Genomic DNA, 23,663 nt, shown 5'->3' with positions numbered 1-23,663 from the left:
TGTAATAACCTCAAATTGGAAACAACCCAAGTATCAGCAACAGCTGAATGTAAACTAATTCAGTATATCCATGCAGTGGAATACTATTCAGCAGTATTTTATGACAAAATAATTATGCTTTTGAACTGTGGTGTTGGAGAAGACTCTTGAGAGTCCCTTGGACTGCAGGGAGATCCGACCAGTCTATCCTAAAGGAGATCAATCCTGGGTGTTCATTGGAAGGACTGATGTTGAAGCTGAAACTCCAATACTTTGGCCACCTGATGTGAAGAGCTGACTCATTTGAAAAGACCCTGATGCTGGGAAAGATTGAGGGCAGGAGGAGAAGGGGACAACAGAGGATGAGATGGTTGGATGGCATCACTGACTCGATGGGCATGGGTTTGGGTGGACTCCGGGAGTTGGTGATGGACAGGGAGGCCTGGCGTGCTGCGGTTCATGGGGTCCCAAAGAGTCAGACACGACTGAGCGACTGAACTGAACTGAACTGAATTACGCCGAGTGAAAGAAGGCAGATAATAAAGAGTGTATACTGGATGATTCTTTTTGTACAAAATTTTAGAAAATGCAAACTAGTCTCTAGTGACAGAAAGTGAGTAAGTAGTTGCCTGGGGATGGAGAGAGGGTGGGGGTAGAGATGACAAAGGGCACAAGGAAACTGGGGCTGATGGATGATGCGTCTGTTATTTTGAATACAGTGATGACTTCAGGGTGTATATTAAAGTCAAAACTCATCAGATTTTATATAAAGTGTATTATATGTTAATAGTACCTGAAGAAAGGTGTTAAAAATAAAATACTACATAGACCCCCCAAGCAGACTCCAGACAGGAAGCTCCCCTGTGTCGTGAAGGGTGGGCTGACTGAGGAATGAGTGTGGAAGGGAAACACCTGGGCCACCAGGTCTTATTCTTGGACAAGACGTTCTGAGCCGGAAGGGACTTTAGACCAAGATGGCGCCCACTCTCTCACGTTAGGAGAAAAGCCTGACGCTCTGCAAAAGCCACCCAGCTCATCAGTGGGAGATGCGGGCTTAGAGCCCTCTCCTGACTGCCACCCCGGCTCCTTCCACCTTCCACACGACGGTCTGTCCACTCAAGTGCTGCCTGCCTTAGACGGCAGGACTGGTCGGACCAGAGGGCCGCCAAGGGCCACGGGGAGGGGTCGCGTGGGATGGAGCAGCCAGTCCTGGACGGGTCTCGGTCAGAGAACCTGGGCGTCTCTCCTCTGGGAGCAGGGTGGGCAGTGGCGCTCTCTCTTCTTGTAATCCACAGAGCAGGCATGGCAAACCAGGCCTCCACAGAGCCTGGGGAGCAGAGGCAGAAGAGTGGGTGCAGGTGGCTGCATACGGGGGATGGGTCATGAAGTTTGAGCATCTTTGTGTCTGTCTCTGCATTTCTCATCTTCTGGCTGGACGGCCCTGGATCTATCTCAGGAGGCCTTCTCTTTCCTAAAAGGTGTCCTGGTGCCCCACCTTTCCAGGGTCCTCCAAGTGGCAGGTTCTCCTGATGGCCCACTGTCCTTTCTCTTGCTGTCTGCCCTCTCACCGTGTTCCCAGGGCAAGGTGGGGAGAGCAGCTTCCTTTGGACAGAAACTCTCTTTCCAGATGAGATTAGCTGGTCGATTAATCAGTCAGCTCCTGGAAGGGTCACCCAGTCCCTTCTTGCAGAGGCCCTTCCTTGTCTGCCCCCTTTCTACAGTTCTTGCTCATGTCTCTGCCAAGTATTGGGGAAAATGAGTGGCCAGCTTCAAGTGGCCTTTCACAAATGCCTAGTTCCTGTGCCCCTCCCTCTCTGGAGTGGGCACGGGGCTGTGGGCTGGTGGAAACTGGGCTGTCCCAAAGGAAGGATGCTGTACCCCACCCATTACCTGCATGGGTACCGCCGAGACAACCGGCCAAAGATCTTGCTACAGACGATGCAGCATCCGGGGGCCATGGACGAGAGATGCTGGACTTTCTGCCACAGAATATCCTTCTCTCTGATGGGCAAGTGGAGGTGGGGATGCACACAGACAGAGAGAGGAAAAAGAAGATGATAGAGGAACAGAGAAAGATGGAGATACACAGATGGAGAGACAGAAACAGATACACAGAGACAAAGAAGAGGGAGAGACAGGGAAAAACAGAGGAAGTCGCACAGAGATATACACATAGAGAGACAAAAAGAGATGAGAAACGGCAGAGCAGAAAGACAGAGAGCCAGAAATGGAGAGGAAGACAAGGAGGGAAAGGGATACAGGCACTCAGAGAGAGAAAGAAAGAAAGTCAGGGAGTTGGAGAGGGAGACAGACTCACAGAGAGGGAGACAGGGAGATAATGTGGAGGGAGAGAGAAAGATACAGGGGGAAAATGCAGAGACAGACAGGGACAGAGCCACAGACAGGGAGCAAGATGGAGAGACCAAGAAAGAGATGTAGTGAAGGAGAAAGACACAGACAAATGAAGAGACAGTGAGAAACACACACATTAGAGATCAGCGAGTCTCCAGTTTTTCTGGGAAGATGGACGATGACACCCAGGCTCCCTTCACCCAACATAATCTTGACCCATTATTTAAGAATCTGTTCATATCCCACCTCCTCTAAGAAATGCTCCCTGATCCTGGAAGCCCCAGGGGGCTCTTGCCCCAGCTTCCTATAGCATATAATGCCTATTATTTTTATTTGGCACTCAGTACAAACTGCCTTGTAGTTAATGTATGTTCATGCTCCCCCAAAAGTATCCTAACTGGTTTTTTTTTTTTTTTGAAGAATGTTTAGGAATGTGGGTTGCTTAAAATTTTTACCAAAATGACACGCACAGGCATGATTTAAACACTGAACAGTCCAGAAGGAATTATATCAAAAGGAAATTGATATGCCTCCTTCCCATTCTCAGTGGCAAACCACTTCTTACATCCTTTAGGTTTTTTTCCTTGATATTACTTCCATATTCAAGTAATACACTCATATTCTTCCACCTTGATTTATCGAGAGAGAGTATCTTTCATAGAGCTCCTTGATATCACAGGATACAGCTTACTTATTACCATCCTTACTAACTCCTCTTTCCTCTCAATGCAATTTTATCTCCATTTTTTGTTCCTTTATTGGTTACTACTGGAATTTTATAGAATATACCCACACATTTATTTCTCACTCATTCTATTAACTAAAGACAGCATAATACGACTGCCATTCTGTAATAAGGTGGTGTCAGCATCCCTTCTCTTCAGGGCTCCTCCTTCTGCACCTCCTAATTTGTCATCTACTCCTGCAACATCCAATATGGTAGCCATTAGCCATATGTGGATATTTAGGTATATGTTTAACTTTTTATCTTATTATTATGTTTATTGAATGAAAGATACTTTAAATTCTACAGTACTTTAGAATTTTCAAAAGTTTCACACACACAATAACCCCATAATAACTTCCTTAAAAAAAATCCCTTATATTGCCCCTCCCTCCTTTCCTTTCTTTACTGGTAACCACTGGTTTGTTCTCTATAGCTGTCAGTCTGCTTCTTTTTTTTATTCACTAGTTTGTTGTATTTTTTAGATTCCACATATAAGTGATATCAGGTGTTTATTTAACTTAAAGTTAAATTAAGTTAAAACTTCATTTTCTCAGTTGCATCAGTCAACATTTGAGGTACTCAGTTGCTACATGGGACTAGTAGCTATCATACTGGACTGGGCAAATGCAGAACATTTCCATCTTCACAGGTATTCCTGTTGGATCCTATTACATACTTGACATTGTTTAGGTAGTAACATTTGCTGCTGCTGCTGCTAAGTCACTTCAGTCGTGTCTGACTCTGTGGGACCTCAGAGATGGCAGCTCACCAGGCTCCCCCGTCCCTGGGAACTGGAGTGGGTTGCCATTTCCTTCTCCAATGCATGTAAGTGAAAAGTGAAAGTGAAGCCGCTCAGTTGTGTCCTACTCTTAGTGACCTCATGGACTGCAGCCTATCAGGCTCCTCCATCCATGGATTTTCCAGGCAAGAGTACTGGAGTGGGGTGCCATTGCCTTCTCTGAGTAACATTTAGATTTGTTCTATAATTATAATTGTTTTCCGTGCTTTACCTTTAGATTGATTCTAACATTGAAAATAATCAATGAGCAGTATTTACATTATTAGTACATAAACATATTGCATCACCTGGAGCTGTGTTCTGTGATATTTCCTTTCTTGGAAATTTTTTGTTTTTCTGGAACTTTCTAATTACTTTTCTTCACTTCTTGCATGGCTTGCATTTAACATGGCCTAATCCGCACCCACCCCCTTCTTCATCATCTCAGATACTCTACTGAAGCTTTTTCTCTCCTGAGACCTCCCTCCTGGGCCCTCCATACTTCTCCTGTAGTCTGAACTGACTACTTCCTGGGCTTGCTGCCCACTTGTCATCTTGGGAATTCCCTTTCCTTTCCTCATGGGCTAGGGCTACTATTCCTGAGTTCCACATCTTCTCCTTTCTTATCTTACTTCCTTGTTTCTCTGGAGCACATCCTTAATTAACTTCCGAAGAAAGTCTGTGTGGGAGGTGAATTTTATGTAACCTGTCTATCTGAAAAATGTCTTTCCTCCACCACCTCCCCACTTGCTTCATAGTTTGACTGGATGTAGAATTCGAGGGCAAAAGCCAGTTTTTCTTAGAACTTGAAAGCATTACACCATTGAGTCTTAACCATTGACCCCTACATCACTGAACCCTTAAAATTTGTTGGGTTCTCTTTCTTTTACAAGTGGACCTGTCTTTTAGGATATTCTCCTTATCTTTGTTTTAATGAAATTTCACAATGATGTATCTAGATGTGGTTTACCCTGCCCCTTTCCTTTATTATGCTGGTTGCTCAGTGAAATCTTTAAATCTGAAGAACAACTCCCATCAGAACTGGAAAAGCATCTCATATTTTTATTGGAAAATCACCTCCTTTTTATTCTCTCCTTCTTTGGAACTCCTGTCAGTTGGAGAAGTTATCAGAACTCCTGGATTGATTCTCTGTGTTTCTATTTCTCTCATGTCTTCATTTATCTGTGCTTTCATTATACTTTCTGAGAGACTGCCTCATCTTTCTTTTCCAAGCCGAGTGGAATTCAAACATGTCAGTAATCATATTTTTAATTTCCGAGAATGTTTCTCATCTTTTGATGGTTGCTTTTCATAGCTTCATGGATGATGGATCTTTTTTGTCTGTGTATTTTTGTCACTCCTCTTTATTTTCTAGGCTCTCCTCAAATGTCTGGGGATCCTCGGTTGTCATTTCATGTTTAAGAAAGAGGTGATACAAGCTGTTGGGGCTCCAAGGCGTAGATGGGGATGGCTGACTAGTAGCCTCACTTTAGGGCAGATTGGGCAGGGAGCTACCTGCCACATCAACTTTTACTTATTTGCCTGATGATAGACCCCTCACTCTTAGATGTTCTGTAGTTGGGGAGGCAGGCAGAAAGTACTGTACATTTGTACACCACACAGCTGTACAGAGCAGGCTGTACACTGCTCTTTCTAATGACTTTATCGGTACATTTTCCCGGTTTCTGCCCCTCATCTCCCTTCTGCCATCTGTGTTCTTGGTGTCTCTGGGCCCTGGAGTACTAACTTGGGCTAAATTCAGTATCCACTTCTCCATCTATTTTCTGGCTTCTGGAAATTAGCTCTTATCTCTCACTTGTGGTTGGCTCCTCCAACTTTCTCTCTATTTTATTCCTTTACAATCATTCTAGTGAGATCTCAGGATAGAGGCTGGATAATGTGTGGTCACCTGATGTGAAGAGCTGACTCATTTGAAAAGACCCTGCTGCTGGGAAAAGATTGAAGGCGGGAGAAGAAGGGGATGACAGAGGATGAGATGGTTGGATGGCATCACTGACTCAATGGACAGGAGTTTGAGTAAACTTTGGGAGTAGGTGATGGACAAGGAGGCCTGGCGTGCTGCAGTCCATGGGGTCACAAAGAGTCGGACACGACTGAGCGACTGAACTAACTAACTAACATGTGGTCAGTCTACCATTTTGACACAGAAGTCAAACTTCTTGCTCCACACTCCTTTTTTTTTTTTTTTGGCTTAGGGCCATGTCTTCCATAATGCTTCTGGGAGGGACATTGTACTATGTGGTTTGAGACCTTGTGATTAATTTCTTTAGCACTAGGAAAAACATTTGTCTCTCTTGGTGAACTGGTATTGCTCCTTTGAATGGATGGTGAAACTTTCTGCATTTCTCTTTCATCCTGCTACCAAGATGTTCAGAGTTGAGTTTTAAACCTGATACTTCAGGAGTATCTTTTTCATTTTTCAGGAAATCTTTTATTTTTCTTTAACAATTATATATATATATATATATATATATATATCCCTCCCTCTATCTGTCTTATTGTTAGCCACCTTAAATTCTTTTGTGAGATATATAGCTAATTTTTTATTAGCTTCTTCCCAGTTGACAGATCCTCAGGGGAGATTATTCCTTAAATTCTTCTTTCTTTCCTGGCTGACCTCTCCCTTGTCTTACCTTTAATCACATGGATTTTGTGCAAGAGGATTTATTTCTAGGTGACCCCTCAGCAGCCTTCCAGTTCTAAGGGAACCTGAGTCCAACAGTCTCGTATTTTCTGAATGAGGTGAGAGAGCACTGTGTATCTGGAAATTATCTCCTCACTGGACCGAAGGGTAGAAAGCAGGTTTTATGCATTTCCTCCTATCCTTCAGCAAGTTTAGTGGTTTGGGATGAATCCTGGTGAGCTCAGCCTCTGGAACCTAGAGCGGCTGACCCAGGACAGGCCACAGGCCCAGGGGTCTGAGGAAGTCCAGCAGGCAGGCAGGTATAGGACATGAGATTACCTCCCAGTTAACCTCTGGGCTCCTTTCCCTTCTCCTAACCTTGGTTGGTGTGTGTGTTTGTGGGGGTTGGAGGGGGGCTTGCCTTAGAGGCAGAGGACTCTATGCCATTTGTATGCTGTGTGTCCTTGGTGGCCAAGTCAGCCTCTCTGACCCTCAGTGTTCTCATCTGTGGCATGGGGATAACAGCGGAGGTGGCTGAAAGAAGGAGATGAGTTGGTGTACACAAAGGTCCAGAGGGCATGCCTGATACCACGCCCTATCCTGCACCCCACCCCGGGGTCCCGCCCTTACTGAATCAGCTCCAGCACCCGACTCTTCATGGCTCGGACCAGGTCCCGCTGCCCGCCAAGCTCCTCCTCATACACGGCGTCCTTCCTTTCAGCCTCCCGTTGCTTCTGCTCCAGCTCCGCCTGCAGCCGGGCCCTCTCCTCCTGACACCTGGGCACAGAGGAGGGCTGAGTTCTGAGGGGACAGCGCAGCATCTGTGTCTGAGCCGGGCTGAGTGACCGGAGCCCCACCCGGGAAGCTGGTGGTGCCCCCGCAGCTGAAGTGCACACACACACCACACATTCACAACACTGCACACACACACCACATATAACACGCAACCACAACACATACAGGCACACACACTACACTAGACACTACATACACATACACTGAACACACTGACAACATAGCACACACACTACACACTATACACACACACCACATAACACCCCACACACCATACAGTCACAACACAGCACACACACACCACATATAACACACAATCTCAACGCATACAGGCACACACACCACACTAGACACACACACACACACACACTGAACATACTTACAACATAGTACACACACACTACACACTGTATACACACACGGCATAACACACCACACACCATACAATCACAACACAGCACACACACACACTACATATAGCACACATTCACAATGCATACAGGCACACACACCACACTACACACCACACACACACAGCACACACTACACACACACCCCCCATACACAACACCCCACACATCATACATTCACAACACAGCACACATACTACATACAACACACATTTACCACACATACAGGCGCACACACCACACTAGATGCCACACACACATACACCACACACTTACAACACAGCACACACACACTACACATATACCACACACATCACATGTACCGATACCACACCCCCACTAGACATACACACTCACAATACAACACATCACACACTTAAACTTGCACATCATAACATACATCACACACATGCACATAACATGTACACCACACACACCACACAACACGCACATACTTCACACATACTCACAACATATCACACACCAATAACTCCTATGACACACCACATACGCTCACCACCCAACACACACATCACACCAAACAAAGCACTGTGTGAGCTGACACCTACAGATTGACTCATCAACCGATCAGAGCAACGAAAACAGGGTCTAGCCTTGCATGTTCCTTTAGAGAGAACGAGCCAATATTTTCAATTGTTTTCCTTCTTTCTCTCTCTCTTTAACATTTTCATTTTAAAATATCGTTTTCTGGAAAGGCATGCTCACAATCCTGGCTGGTCTCTGGGGGGTAGCGGGTGCCTGGGAGCCCAGGCTGGATGGGCAGTGCCAGCTGAAAACAACCGTGGTGTTTGGGGAGAGCAGTAAGTGATGTAGGATTTGAAGTGACTTTTTGGCTTTAAAATATTTTGAAAAATTGCATTAGATTGTCTTTTCAGTTAAAAAAAAAGTCATATTAAACATATGGCTTTCTTAAATTTCTGTTTCAGTTTGGGCTTGGAAACTCCTCAGTTCTGTTCTTGCCTTTTCCTTTTGTCTTAGTGGCTTCCTAGAAGTTTCTAAGAAATCTAATGGACTGGAAATAAAAAGGTTCTAGCTCCAGGCCCCCACCTCTTACTCCATTGTTCAGACAGGTGCGTGTTGTAATGGTGGTGTCTGTTCTATGACCTCTGGATGTGTGTGTGTGTGTGTGTGTGTGTGTGTGTGTGTGTGTGTGTATACCTATGCCCCTAGGGGAAGAGGTTTGACGATGAATTGAATTATTAATTTAAGAATTTCTGCCATAGCATGCTGCAGGGAGGAAAACTGGGTGAGCCATAACATCAGACAGACAACAGCAGCCACCGAAATCCAGAAAGGCCAGTCCCTGCAGCCGTAGGGAAGAGTGACTTAACAAACATTTGAGTCCTCAGCCTCTTCATTTCTTAGTATCAGGATTTCATTTTCGTAAGCGAAGTTACTTGCCCAGTGATCCCAGGGCCTCTGGTGTGGGCAGCGCAGGCCCTAATGTGACCACTGCGGTTAGTCAGTGTCTTTAGGGTTAGAGGGAACATTTATTAAGCACCTGTTATTAAGTCACTTCAGTTGTGTCCGACTCTGTGACTCTATAGACTGGAACCTGCCAGGCTCCTCTGACCATGGGATTCTCCAGGCAAGAAATTAAGCACCTACTGTGTGCCAATGACTGTGTTAGGTGCCAGGAATACAGCAATGCCTAAAGTTCTTGGTGGAGCTTATAGCATGTTTGGGGCAGTGGTTAAAATGAGTGATGGACCAATAACATAATTAAGTGTGTGATAACGCCAAAGGAGTGGCAGAGCCGCAGAGCAGAGGGAGCACTCAGGAGGTCTTCTTAGACAGGGTGACCTTTAAGCAGATCTGAAAGACAGGGAAGCAGCCTTGCAGAGCCAGAGAAAGGGACATGCCAAGTTCTGCAAATTGGGAAGAACTTGGCTTATTTGAGGAAATGAAAGAAAGACGTGCAAAACTATTGGGTTGGCCAAAAAGTTTGTTTGGGTTTTTTATAAGCTGTAATAGGAAAACCTGTATGAGCTTTTTGGCCAACCCTATACAGGGGGTGGGGTGGGGTTGGGAGGCAGGAGGCAAGGCGGGAGGCAGGCAGAGTCCTCAGTGCTCCAGGAGGAGTGGACTTTGATCTCAGTGTCATGGAAACCACTGAAGCATTTTAAGTATTTAAGGGCTTCCCTCCATAGCTCAGTCTGTAAAGAATCTGTCTGCTAAAGCAGGAGAATTGGGTTCGATTCCTGGGTCGGGAAGATTCCCTGGAGAAGGAAATGGCAACCCATTCCAGTATTCTTGCCTGGAGAATCCCATGGACAGAAGAGTCTGACGGGCTACAGTCCATGAGGTCACAAGAGTTGGACACGACTGAGTGACTTTCACTTTTACTTTCAAGGGGGTGACAGACACTCCTGGGATTCCCTCATAGCTCAGTTGGTAAAGAATCTGCCTGCAATGCAGGAGACCTGGGTTTGATTCCTGAGTGGGAAAGATCCCCTGGAGAAGGAAATGGCAACCCACTCCAGTATTGTTGCCTGAAGAATCCTATGGACAGAGAAGCCTGGCCGGCTACAGTCCATGGGGTCACAAGAGTTGAACACGACTTAAAAGACTAAACCACCACCACCACCGACACTCCTAGGGCAGGAGGTGTCCTCTCTTAACCTGGAGGGAATTAAAGTCCATTGAGAATCTACTATGTGCCTGGCACTGAGCTTAGTGCTTTATAGCCTTGTTTCATTGAACTTTCACAAATTTATGGGACAGGTGATATGATCATCACTTTATAGGAAAGAAAACAGACCTTTAGAGAGGTAGTAACACTTGCCTAGGGTCACACAACTTGATAAGTGGAGGGAGCATAAATCTGAGAGCAGGCCTGTCCAGCTCTGATCACTCACCTCCCCACACTTGCATACACGCAGGGCCCTGGTCACCAGTGGTTTGTGGCACCAGGGCTGAGTGGACAGCAGGTAGGAGAGGGGGATGGATCCTTACGGTCCTGCGGCAGCCTCTGGGGAGCTCGGTGCTGCCACCCAAGTTGGGGGGAAGAAGGGATATTTACCTAGTTCCCCATCTGAAGACCCTCCACTCGTACCTGTCCTAATCCCTTCTGCTTTGAGGTTAACCCAGGGGGCAGATCTGCTTAGAAAGAAGATCTCACAGAGCATCTGAGCTGGAAGAGAGGCAACCATCTCCTTTTTGCAAATCAGGGACCTAAGGCAGAAGAGGGACCCAGGGCCACACAGTCAGAAAGCCAGGAAGTGGGTATGGAAAGCCCAGGTGTATTTTTATAGCCCTGGGTTGTTCTGCTTTGGGACCTGCCGTGTCTCCCCTGTGCGTATAGCCTGGGGCTCTGCACCCTGCCCATCCTGAGTCCGTTCTCCCCACCAGAGCCAGAGCTATCCTTCAGAAACCCAAGTCAGACCATGAGACACTTCTGTTCACGACTCTGCTTCTAGAGCATGTGGAGGCCTCTGCTCTAGCCACACGCCTGCTTGTCCCCAGGCTCACATCTCCTGGGCCTTTGCACCTGCCTGTCCTCCTGCTTGAAGGGCTCCTCTCGAGATACCTGCCTGGTCCAGCTTTGCCTGTGGTTGGAATTTCTGCTCAAAAGCCACCTCCTCAGAGAGTGCTTCCCTGACTCCAATTCTAGATGATTCTCCTCTCTTTCTCTGGCCTCTGCAGGGCCCATGACTATCTAAAACCGTATTTCTATTTGTTGATCTGTCGTCTGTCTCTGCAGGCCTCCGAGAGTAGACGTGCCTGTCCTGTTCCCTGCTGTGCCCTCCCCGCCCGTGGCCATAACAGAGGCAGAGCGAACATTGTTCACTCTCTGCCTGGGCCCCATGGCCCTTCTCACAGTTGGCGACATACTGTCACCAGCTCGAAGCCCATGGCCCCTTTCCCAGGGGTGGGGGTCTAAGTTCCTGGCTCCCAGGAGGCAGAGGGGCACATTTTTGTCCTGGCCTCCGAAGCTTCTGTTACTCACCACCCTCATTCCAGTGGTTCTCCAGTGGGTCCTCCAGCCCACCCTCTCTCCTTCACTCCACTCAACCACCCGTCCAAAGCTCCACTTGGTGTCTTACAGGGGTCTCGAACTTGGCAGGCTCCAAACCCAACGCCTGAGCTGTCCCTGCCAGACTGCTCCTCCACACACTGACTCTAGCTTTCCAGTTAGTCAGGCCAAAGGCCTGGAGTCATTCTCAACTTCTGTCTTTCTCTCTCACCCCACATCCAGTCCCTTGAGCCTGACTTCAGGATCCAGCTGCTCCCTGTACCCCCATCGCCGCTAGTACATCCCAGCTCCCCTTCTTTATCGGTCTCCCTGCTTCCAGCTTGGATCCCCTGTAGACTAGCTCCATGGGGCCAGGGGTGTGAATCCTCGAAAACACAGGCCAGCCTGAAACAGGCACACCCATGCAGTCAGAGGGCAGATTAGTGCTTGCCCAGGGCTAGGAGGCGGAGGAGGGGGGTTGGGCAGTGTCTGCTAATGAGTACCAGGTTTCTCTTTGGGGTGATGAAAATATTCTAAAATTGACTGTGGATGCACAGCTTTGTGAATACACTAAAAACCCCTGAATTGTTTTTTAAATGCAGAGAAATATATTTTTAATAAGCAGAGTTACATCATGTCCCTCCTCTGCTCAGGAGACTCAGTGGTTCAAAGTCACGCCAAAGCCAAGGTCCTCTGATGACCCACTAGGGTTTCCCATGACCCACCTGACGTTTTCCTACATCCTCTCTCTCTTTCCCGCCACGGGGGCTATAGTGGCACTCCTGATGCCGTGCCCATTCCCACCACAGAGCCTTTGCTCCTGCCCTTCCCTCTGCCTGGAACATTCTTCTATCACATATGCAAATGACTCCTTTTCCCTTCCTTCAGGTCTTAACTCAAACTTCACCTTTCCAGGGAGGCCTCCCCTGGTGAGGCCACCTCATTTTAAAGTATCGCCCCTGTTACTTCCCATTCCTCTCTCCTGCTTTAATTTTTTTCTTCTTAGAACTCATCACAATCTGACATCCTGTGTATTTTATTGCTTGTATTTATTAACTGCCTCTCCCACTGGTGTGTAAGCTCCACAAGGGCTGGCATTTTGCGTTTTATCCTTGAAAGTGTCTTCTCTTTCTCTGTCTCTCTTTTCCTGTTTGCCTCTCATTTTCCGGTTCCCTGTTGCACAATCTCTCTTCCACCCTCTTGACCATCATAATCATAACTACCATAGCACATAGAACAGGCCTGGCACAGAGTGGGCATGTGGAATGTTTGTGGAATGACTGGGTGATGGATGGGATAATGGGCTCAGGACAGGGGGCTGTGAGACAGGGGCTCACCCAGCCCCAGGGAGCAACTGGGGCTGGGTGGTCTTCCCAGAGCCTCCCAGCTTCTCCCTGCAGCCTGTCTTGGTTCCCAGAGATGGTCTTGGGTGGGCAAGGCCCCTGCACTCACTTAGGGTCTGAATCATGGGATACTTTGCTGAAAAAGAACACAGGACTCAGCTGAGCATCTAGCGGTAGGAGTCCCAGGGGGCCTTTTGGGCTTGGCTCCTGGGTCCCAGGCCTCTCTGCGCCTGTTAAGCAGTCAGTAGATGGCTCTGTGATTCACTCTGAATCACAGCTACGCAGGCTCCCCTGGTTTAGGGCAGGTGTCAACCACGTGGGAGAGGCAAGGCCGGCGGGCAGACTGAGGCACACAGACACCAAGGGAGAGACACACGGTGAGACTGAGTCAGACCAAGGATGAACTTCGCGTGGTGTCACAATTTAAAAATAAATTGTGACCAAGAACCTAAGAAAATGAAAGGCTGAGGGGGGAAAGCAGAGACAAACGTGTACTTTGGACCCCTGACGTGGAGTGGTGATAGGAAGATGAATGTGCTGGTTGCTGAGAGAGGGAGAGATGGGGGGACTGATACACAGGCATAGAGGGTACTGGCTGAGGAGTGGCCTTCAGCCCACTGCTTCTGGAGTTAGCTGCAGGGTCTGGATCTCAGCTCCTCTACTAACTAGCTGATGTTGGGTGAGTTGTGTAGCATCTTGGAGCCTTAGCCTCCTCATCTATAAAACGGGGGTTCTTGAAGGACTGATCTCCTGAGGTTGTTAGGAGCAAGCACCTGGAAGAATGCCAGGGGTGTACGTGCTCCGTGATGATAGTTATGATTACGATGATCAAGAGGGTGAAAGAGAGATTGTACAACAGGGAACAGGAAAAGGAGATGCAAACAGAGGGAAAGAGGGAGACAGAGAGTGGGGCAGGAATGTGGTGGGGCGGGGGTGCTTTGTGGATGGAAAAGAGAGAGGGGAACGCAGAAGAGGCAGCAGCAAGTGGCAAAGGTGAGTGCAGGAAGGGAGGGACCCATAGAGCTCTCCTGGGGCTACTTAGGGAGGCCAGCGAGGGAGGGGGCTGGCAAGGGATAGCAGGAATAGTGCTCTGTATACCTCGGCACCCCCAAGTTGTGCCCTGGCAAGGCCTGGTACATGGGAGGTGCTCAGAAGATGCTTCCTGGCATGACCATGAATGCGCGCCTCCTGCCCCCTGGCTCCCACACCTGGCTGTGATGTTGGTTGCTTAGGTTACCTGCTGAGCTGCTCCTGCAGTGCCTTCAGCTCCCCTTCCTGCTCCTTCAGCAGCTGCTCCTGGTGCTGGGCTTGCTCCTGGGTTTTCTGCAGCCCATATCTGAGGCTCTGAAGGCGGGGACAGGGTGAAAGGAAATGGAAGGTGAAGGAGGAGGGCAGAGACCCCAGCCTGGGACTTGACCTGGCAAACACTCCCATGAGACCCCAGGTCATGTGAAACAGCTCTTGGGTGGAGCACAGGACTGGGGAGAGCCCTGGGAGCTGTGGTGCCTGGCTGTGCCCCTGGATGAGCCTGGAGCCGTGATTTCTTCCTTCACTAAAAAATCCAAGTCACTGGTGGCAAGCATCTGGAAGCCTCTGCCTAGGGAGGATGCTAGAGGAAGGCTTGAAAACAGTTTGGGTGACCTCGAGGAGAAGCAGCCAGAGGAGCAACGAGGTGGGTGGGGCCTGCAACAGCAGAACTTAGATATGGGGAAGAAATCTGCCAATAAAGAGGGTTATGGAACTTGAGGACAAGCAACTGCCCTGAAGAACTTTTGGGAAGGGATTGCAAACTCAGATGCCTACAGGGCTGGGCAGGTAGCATGGATGAACAATATGGGCCTGGTGTGAGGCAATAGGGAGATGTGGGGATTGTGATAAATTGAAGAATGCATGATCTTCATGTGATGAACCAAAGAACTTCATATGGTATCCTCAGATCATAATGGTTCTGTGTGGACCAATACAAATTAGTCTATGGGCTGGAAGGGCCCAGGGCCACCCTTGAAGACACCTGCCTATGGGCCAGGTTAGAGTGGGGAGCAGAGACAAGTACAGAGCTTGACTGTTCTCACCTTGACGACATCCTGCAAGGCCATCTCTGCTTGTTCCTCCCTCCTGGTCACACTGGTCACTCCTGTCTGCTCTTGAGGCTTCTCTGAGGTGGAGTCTTCCTTGGTTCCCAGGCCCTGAAGGACCCAGAGCTCCCCTGGGATACTAGGCACCTTCCCATCCTGCTTGCCCCATGACGCTACATCCCCTATTGTCCCTTTGGGGCTGGAGGTCAGCAGTCTATGGATATGACTCCTCTCTGCTTCCCCTTCATGAGTCCCCTTTGTTGTCCTCTGGCCCTCCACACCCATCAAAGCTCCCTTGCCCTCAGCCTCTGACCCTACCACCTCTTTCAGGGTCTTTCTGGCTCCCACTCCCTGTCCCTGGATGGTGGGTGTTGAGTCCTCCAGGCAGATCTCTGTCCTTGGAGCTCCTTTCTCCTGGTCTTGCTGAAACTCCTCCCCCTCTAGTTCCCACATGCTCGGGGGGCACCCAAGGCTCCTGGGATCTTCCTTCTTCTTTTCCAAAAAGTGGGGATGATGCCTGTGTTGCTGGGACCTGGGAAGTCCAGCCAACCCATCTTTCCTGGGTGCATCTCGCAGACAGCTGGCTTGGCTTGTGTGTGGCTCCTCCAGGTGGACGTCTGTGGAGTTCCCATATGTGGCTGATATCTGCAAAGAAGCCCCGAATCCATCATCACTCTCAGCCCCAGCTCACCATCCTGGTGCATGCGAGAAGCCACAGCCCTAATCTAGTGTGTTTGCTAAATATATGAATTCCTGCGTCCTCCCACTAGAAGCCTAATTCAGGAGATTTGGGGTAGGGCCCAGGAATCTGAGTGTTGACAGCCTCAGGTGACCCAAGGCCTGGGCTTTCATCTCATCAGGGAGCAATAGTGCTTCTCAACGGCCTTTCCTTCCTCACCTCCTGTCTGCATCCTCCTCCCTCCTTTACCTTCATCTTCTGCATCTATCTGATTTCCCCTAAGTCCTTCTCACCACTCTCCTCTGATCTCCCCCTTTCCCCCGAACTTGACTTCTCTGTGTTTCCTTTTTCTGATCTGTAAAATGGGAATACTATCTCCTTACAGGGTTGTGGTGAAGGCTTAAATAGACCAACAGCCCCTAAGAGTCACCTCTGTCATGAAGCCTTCTTGGCATTCCCATGTTCCTAGGTGTCTGGTCACTACATTTAACTTGTGTTGCAATGTGTTCCTTTAGGGTCTATCTCCCTAAAGATCTGGAACTCCTTAAGGTCTGAGACTGAGCTATAGTATCTGCACCCCGGTCCTGGAAGCTGGCGGGGTGGTGGTGAAAAGCAAGCCCATGGAAGGATGAGAACCACAAGCTACTGCCTAATTAGTGGGCATGTACCAGGAGCCTTGCCCTGCGCTGCACCTGGGCTGATACACTGTCACAACCCCCACGCCCACCCTGTGAGGCAGGACAAGTTTTGTGCCAAGGACTATAGTTAGTAAGGCATGGAGCTGGGATATGAAGCAGGCACTTTGGCTCTTTAGTCACTCTCTGAATTGAATTGACATGTTTGCAAATGGTCCAGCAGAGGTCGTTTCCCTGGGCTGTTTTCTATAAGCTTCCAGTCACCCTCCCCAGCCTTCCCTCCTCCCCAGGGCCCCCAGTGGCACCTGCAGGTGCTGCCAGTGGTTCCTTTCTTTCCCTGGTAGATACCCTCACCACCTGAGGAATATAAGCTTATGCTACTGTGGCTCCCGAGGTCCACCTGTTGGCCTCTCCGTCTTTGTCTAGCTGGGTCAGGGCTCAGTTACTTTTCAACCTGGGGGTCCCAACAGAGATAGAGAAGAGGCAACTAGAGTGAAGGCTGGGTAAGAGGCACCTCCTTTGGGGACTCTTTGGTTTTTCTGGGTCTTCTTCCCTGGGTCCGGCTGGAATTGGAGCAGTGGGACCTGAAAGTGAAAGAAGCAGGGAGACGCTAGGTCTCTCTCCAGCAGTGGTCTTGGTCCTCAGATGCAGGACTCCCCATCTTTCCAGCCACCCATTCATCCCCCCACCTTCCCGCGTTCCTGCCTTTCCACTCTGATGCATGCATTCCTTCTGTCCATCTACACATGCATCCCATCCTCCATCCATCCTTCCATTCCATCCCAACATCCATTCATCCTTCTAATCGTCTACCCCAACATCCAGCAACTCTTTAATGAAGCATCATGGGACATCCTAAGATGACACTTGGAAGACAGAAGTCTAGGGAGGTGGAGAACAGGGATTTCAGAGAGCAATAAAGGAGGGAGGAAAAGATGGGGCTAGGGACTGAGGGCTTAGGGTTAGTTTGGGAGGGTGGTGGTACTGGGAGCAGGCATTGAAAAGAAGCTCCCCTCCATGCTGCCCCCACTCACTCTGAGAACATGGGCCAGGCCCCATCCAAGTCTGGCCGCTGCAGGTCCAAGTCGAAGGTCATCCCGTTGAGAGCATAGAGGGAGTCCAGGATGTCTTCCCGGAGTTCAGGGCACACCAGAGGGCTCCGGGGGCCATACCACTCCCTGAGTTAACAATGACCCATGCCCTTGGCCTTTGGTTCTGGTGCTATTGCCACCCCCGACCTCAGAGAATCCACTTCCATTGCACACCATATTGGGATGGTTCTGCAGAACAGGGTTATGGCCCTTGGGGATCAGGAGGCCCAAGCATCATGATGCTACCAGGACTGGGGCTCTAAGCTTCCCCTCTGCCCTTTCTTCCTTGACTTTCCCTTTACAACCCTTCCTTTATTTGTCCTTGATATTAAATCATCCTTTTTGGGGTAAAGAGGCTCTTACCCACCTGGTAAGCTCTGGGTTCAGGAGGCAGAGCTGCAGGGACTCGGCCAGTTGTCCGTGGGCAAGGCAGAAACGGATGAAGGCCCGGCCTTTCCCCAGTGGAGTCTTCAACTGAGAGTGCATAGGGGACAAGTTGGGCAGATGGAGGTGTTAGGACAAAGGGAACTCAACCAGGACAGAGGGAGAGAAGATGGAATGACTGAATGGTTGATGAGAAAGGGTGTCCTGGGACTCAAGGCTGTGGGAGGAAAGGGAGTGGAGAGGGGTGCTGAGGGTGGGGCTAATGACAGGTGGGGACCAGGGGAGGGCTCCTATGGTCAGTGGAGCAGGGATGGGTGACAAGGGGGACCTCGGGCAGGCCTGTGTCCCCTCCAGCCCATGAGCCATCTTTGTCAAGGGCCTAGGGGCAGGACCCCACCATGCCAAGGCTAGCCTCCCTGCCACCCGGCCCTGGATACCTTGTCCAGTGAGTGAACGAAGCGGACTGGCTCCGTGTCCCCCCGTTGCTGCCACAGGGCCGCACAGAGGAAGTCCCAATAGTCTTTCCGAGGCCTCAGGAAGCTCTTCTGCTCTTTCTGGTCAAACTGGGAGCAAGAAGAGGGAAAGGAAACTGTGGAAATGCTTCCTGCCAGAACCCGCTCTGCCATCAAGTGTGCTGAGTGGTCATGTGATGGCAGGGAAGGGGCTAGTGCAGACAGAGCCAGCTTAGGGTCCTGGTCTGCCCTAGCTGGCTGTGTGATCACCAGTAAGCTGCTCGATCTTTCAGAGCCTTTGGTGTTCTCATTCATTCATTCATCTCAGAAATACTTATTGAGTACTAACTATGTTCTGGGCCCCATTTTAAGCCTTGGGGATACAGCAATGAACAAAGTGAATAAGCAAAACAGATAGTACATTAGATTGCACTGACTGATAAGGAGAAAAAATAAGGTGGAGAAAGGGAATGGAAAGTGTGTGGCGTGTGCATGCATGTGTGAGATGTGTGTGGGGTGTGTGAGTGTGTGATGTGCATGTGTGGTGTGTGTTAAAAATGTAGATTAGCGTGGCTCAAGAAAGCCTCACTGAGGAGGTTTTATTCAAGTCCAGATCTGAAGGGAAATGTGCCATCCAAATTTCTGGATGAGGAGCATTCTAGGCAGAGGGAACGGCAGGTGCAAAGGTCCTGAGGCAGGTGCTTTCCTGCTGTGCTTTAGGAAGAGGCCAGTGTGACTGGCGTGCAGCATCTGAGGGACAGACTGGCAGGAGACCACCTAGGCACACATCATACACCACACACAAACAAACCTCACACATACACGCACACTCACACCACACACATCTACACGCACATAGAGAAGTAGGAAGGGGATGTGTGTGTGGGGTTGGGCATGGGCTGGTCATCAAGCACCACAGGAAAGAAAAATTAAACAAGAAAGAAAGTGAAGTTGCTCAGTCGTGTCCGACTCTTTGCAACCCTATGGACTATAGCCCGCCAGGCTCCTCTGTCCATGGAATTCTCCAGACAAGAATACTGGTCTGGGTTGCCATTCCCTTCTCTAGGGGATCTTTCTGACCCAGGGATTGAACCTGGGTTTCCTGTACTGTAGGCAGATTCTTGACCATCTGAGCCATCCAGGAAAGCCTAAATTAAACAAGGTGGACATATAAAAGCTTTAGCTGGCCACATAGTAGGTGCTCAATAAAAGCTAGTGCTACTGATGATTGAGGCTGTAACCAGCAGTGAGGATGGCCAGCCCAGGGACATCCATGCCTCTGAAACCTTGGTCTTTAGAGCAGGAGGCTGCCTTCAGCCCCGCCCAACCCTACCCTAGCCCTGCTCTGGTTCACTTCCCTCCAAGAGTGAGGTGAGATGTCCAGAATGATTTGCTGATTGACAGAGAGGAGGCCCCAGTGGCTCAATAGTAAAGAATCTGCCTGCAATGCAAGAGACATGGGTTCGATCCCTGGGTCGGGAAGATCCCCTGGAGTAGGAAATGGTAACCCACTCCAGTATTCTTGCCTGGAGAATCCCATCGACAGAGGAGCCTGGTGGGCTACAGTCCTTGGGGTCGCAAAGAGTTGGACACAACTGAGTGAGCACGCACAGTCACAGAGACGAGGTAGAGTGTGGAAACAAAGAGTGGCAGGGGCTCTTCCTTCAGCGCCTGGGAAAACCCTTTCTGTTACTGGTTATTGGGACCTGGAGAGATGGGAGAGACAGGGAGGGGAGGACCTACCTGCAGCAGAAGCTCCAGGCAGCCACAGAGTCTGTGCAGCTCAGCACTGGCGTCTGTCACTGGCTGCTGCCCAGCCCCGTAGCCTTGAAGGATGGCAGAGACAGCAGCTGTGGGGAGGACGGTGGATGTCAGACCTCAGAGAGGAGTGGGGCTCCGAGACCCCTCACCTCTCCCCAAGTGCCGTCCCAGAGCTCTCTCTGGACACTCTCACCTTTCAGGTCCCTGGTCATCTCGAGGACAGCCCCTTCTTTGGCCATGAGTATCTGAAGGACGTGATTCCTTATGGTCTAGAATACTGGCCTGGGAAGGAGCCTCAGGTTAAAGCTGCCCAGCACTCTCCTCATGCAAAGGAAGAATCAGAGCCTAAAGAACAATGTGACATCTCTGGGGTCACCCGGCGAGTCTACTGGTAGGAGAAAACCCCAGCTCCTTCTTGCGAGGCAAGGCAGGAGGAGGATGGTGGGGTTCCCCCACGCCCCAGGGAGTTGTTCCTGGGAGGCAAGTTCTGTGCCCTTGCCTGATACCCTTGTCTCATTCAGTCCCCACAGTAACCCTGGGAGGCTATTAACTCCATTGTATATGAGGAGAGGGTGGCTCAGAGAGGGTGTTCTATCCAAAGTCACCAAACTCTAAGGGATGAAGCTAGAATTTGAACTCAGGTCCCTGTGCCTGCAGGGTGCATGCTCTCAACCCTGACTGGCCGTGAGCAGTCCTAAGGGCTCATGTGTGCCAGCCATGTGGATGCTGGGCTGAGGGGGTGAGGCCCTATTCCCCACAGGGGGCCTTGCCCGAACAGTCATCATCCTTGGGACACACATTCATCCTTTCCTGGGCCCCAGCCGAGCGGAAAATGTGTGTTCTTTGAGGAAAAGGAGGCAGGAGGCAGAAGCAAGGCAAGGCTCCAGAGTGGGGGGTGGGCTAGAATGCTGGGGTGTGGGGTGTGAGGAGCAGGGTTTTAACCCTGCTTCTCTTTGCCCAGGGAATTTCAGCCTGTCTTCCCTACACACAGTGGATCCTGGGGCTCAGAGAGGAATGACGTGGCCCGTAGGGCCCGTGAGCTTATTCTTTGAGCCTGAGACAGGCACAGGGTGGGAAAGCCAGGTGTCCGGCCTCCCACACTGTGGTGGCTGGAATTTGGGGGTGAGTGGGAGTGAAGGAGCGCTGGGACGCAGAGGAGGGGAAGGGAAAACAAAATGAAGGGAAAGTGAGGGAGGCTCGGGGGATGGTATTCAGGGAGCACGGTGCTGAGAGTCAAGAGCCCTGCTCCTCCAACCCGGCCCTGTTGCGAGCTTACGGTGTGACCTGGGGCACATCCTTCACCTTTCATGGGCCTGGATGTCCCCACCTGTAGACCAAGGGGTTGGATGGAGGGTCTCTGCAGCTCCTTTTAGCCCAGATGATCTCTGAAATCCACAAACACCTAGCTGGACCGCCTCCCCTTCCTCATCTTTATCCAGGATTCCTCTGCCCTTGCTTCTGGCATCACTCCCTTTCTCCAGCCACCCCCAGAGACTCAGGGGTCTCCTTGCTACTCACCTGGAAAGGCCTGGCTCTCTGGGGCATGGAAAGCTGGGGCACTGCAGCCTCAGCCTGTTATCTGTGACTGAGCGCTCTGTACAGCCTCTCTCAGAGTTTGCTGCCTGGGAAGTGACTCACGCCCAGTCTAGCACCCTGGACAAAGGGGAAATCTTGCTCAGAGCAGGAGGAACGGAAGACTGTACACAGGGGAGAAGTGGTAAAGGCACGGTCAAGGGCACCAGGGAAGATCCTGAAATGGGAGACGGTTCCTCTTAGGCAGACCAGGGGCAGATTCACTAGTTGGCCCAACAGGGATGGGGACCCAGAGGTAGAGGCAACTGCTGCTTTGCAAGTGCTTTGCACGTTCTATCCGCTTCTCATCAAGGTCACTTGCTCTTGTCTTTCTTCCTTATCGCCACCAGGTGGCACAATGAGGCTATGATGCTGCCCCCACGATCACCGCGGGTCTTCACTGTCAGTTGGAGTGTGGTACAGATGGGGAGAGGAGAACAAGGGTCCCACTGCGTGTCTCCCTTCTCCTCGCCGTGACTGCTGATCACCAGTGCCATCTCCCCAGTTCTGGGAATCACCCGAGAAAGGTCGAAAGTGAAAGCACTGGTGAAAGGCTGTATCCAGGAATGGGCTGCGTGGATTGCCCAGGTGGGCTGGGACTGTCCCACCCTGGCTATGGCTCTGCCTCTCTGAGGCTGGGGTTTTTTCCCCGTGGGGTCCCCAGGAGCTAGTACTGAGCGCAGGGAACAGAGCAGCAGGCCCCTGCGAGGACAACCCACTTTACCCACCCCCGCCCTAGGAGCCGCTCGTAAGCTCTGGCGCGCACGCGGTACCCAAGCTTGGCTCGGTCCTTCCGTGGGGACTTCCTGCCGGTCTCTTCTTCTCCGGGACTTGGTCTCCCGCGTGCAGAGGCTGCGTCCCCCCTCTCCGTCCCCCGTGTCCCCGTCTCTCCCTCATTATCTCTCCTTATCTGCTTCCTGCCTCTCCCGTCGCTCCCGCCGGCGCTGTCTATCTCCCGGCGGGTCCCGAGACCCCGCGCGCCCCTCCCCGCGCCACCGCGCCCTCGGGTCTCCCTCCTCACTGGCTGCGTCCGGGCGCCGGTGTCACCGCCCCTTGCCCGGCCCCGCGCTCCCCCGCTTCCTGGCACTGCGGGCCAAGGAGGCTCCGGGCGGGGACGGGCTGGGGGAGTCGCTGGTCCCCTCCCGACGCCCTGGGCCGAGCGGTGGCCAGGGTGAGGGGCGGGCGGGCGCCCGGCCGGATGGGCTGCACGGTGAGCTTGGTGTGCTGCGAGGCGCTGGAGCCCCGGCCCCCCTGCGGCCCCCAGCCCCCGGGGAGTCCCCCGGCCCCCGCGCCGTGGGAGGACCGAGAGCCCCCGGGCTCAGTCCGAGCCCAGAGCAGACGGCTGCTGCTTCAGGTAGGGCGCTGTGCGGGTAGGTGGCAGGCACAGCCTGGTTCACCTGAGACAGGTAAAGAGCCCCGCAGGGAAAGCACCCAACATGGGTCAGGGCGCGCTGGAGCCCGTACCAGGTGAAGGGCAGCGTGTTAGGTCTCATCTGGCTCTCTTGTGACCCTGAGAGAAGGGTGATGTAGGACCTGACCCTTAAAAGGGCAAATAGTTCAGGTGAGATTTTAGGCGCCATGCGAGGGAGGCAGGGCTGGGCTTGCTGGGAAAGGCACTGAAAGAATGAATTTTCCCCGAGCTAGTCCAGCAGTTGACTGTGTGTCCACACCCGTAGCTGGACTGTTGTCTCTGACCAGGGCTCCATAGTCACGAGGGAGGGGGCCTTCTGAGTCAGGGAGGGTCTGGTTAGAGCCAGGACTGACTTGAAGATGGTGGGGGAGCTGGACCCTCACCTCTGCACTCTCTGTTCTGGGTAAGTCTTAGAGCCTTGCAAGTGGGAAGCTGATCCAGGTGGGTGGGAACAGGCCGGCGTAGGGAGGCAGGTGTCTGTCCTGGATGAGGCCTCTGTCCCCTGAACTAGAAAGCTTGGTGTAGGTGTGGGCATTGGATTTCTCCAAGGAGGAGGAGGGATACTTGGAGTCACCTGGGACTAGACAACTTTGCTATAG

General features: G+C 51.0%; 1 protein-coding gene across 2 annotated transcripts; it reads right to left on the bottom strand.

Moving 5' to 3' along the window:
* Window positions 1-453: 453 nt before the first annotated feature.
* RUFY4 (RUN and FYVE domain containing 4) lies at window positions 454-22,293 on the bottom strand. Of its 2 annotated transcripts, XM_006046380.4 has the most exons (12): window positions 21,600-22,293; window positions 20,275-20,426; window positions 20,064-20,170; window positions 18,306-18,431; window positions 17,852-17,958; window positions 17,428-17,571; window positions 16,908-16,977; window positions 15,077-15,724; window positions 14,242-14,348; window positions 7,111-7,257; window positions 1,870-1,980; window positions 454-1,306 (listed from the first exon to the last, which is right to left on the bottom strand). In XM_006046380.4, the coding sequence occupies exons 2-12, from the start codon at window positions 20,318-20,320 to the stop codon at window positions 1,204-1,206; spliced, it is 1,716 nt and encodes a 571-aa protein (XP_006046442.3). In that variant the 5' UTR covers window positions 20,321-20,426; window positions 21,600-22,293; the 3' UTR covers window positions 454-1,203. The 2 variants fall into 2 exon arrangements, with proteins under 2 accessions (XP_006046442.3, XP_025134020.3); XM_025278235.3 differs by lacking the exon at window positions 17,428-17,571.
* Window positions 22,294-23,663: the final 1,370 nt, after the last annotated feature.

This window comes from Bubalus bubalis, chromosome 2 (assembly GCF_019923935.1).
Source record: "Bubalus bubalis isolate 160015118507 breed Murrah chromosome 2, NDDB_SH_1, whole genome shotgun sequence".
In the NCBI taxonomy this organism is placed as follows: domain Eukaryota; kingdom Metazoa; phylum Chordata; class Mammalia; order Artiodactyla; family Bovidae; genus Bubalus; species Bubalus bubalis.
This window is presented reverse-complemented; position numbering and strand designations above follow the sequence as displayed.

Coding starts and splice junctions, on each gene's coding strand:
- RUFY4 (XM_006046380.4), bottom strand. CDS start 20,320: ATGGCCAAAGAAGGGGCTGTCCTCGAGATGACCAGGGACCTGAAAG. Junction 17,959..18,305: donor TCGTTCACTCACTGGACAAG/GTATCCAGGGCC, acceptor ATGCACTCTCAG/TTGAAGACTCCACTGGGGAA. Junction 1,981..7,110: donor CGGGTGCTGGAGCTGATTCA/GTAAGGGCGGGA, acceptor CTTGCCCATCAG/AGAGAAGGATATTCTGTGGC.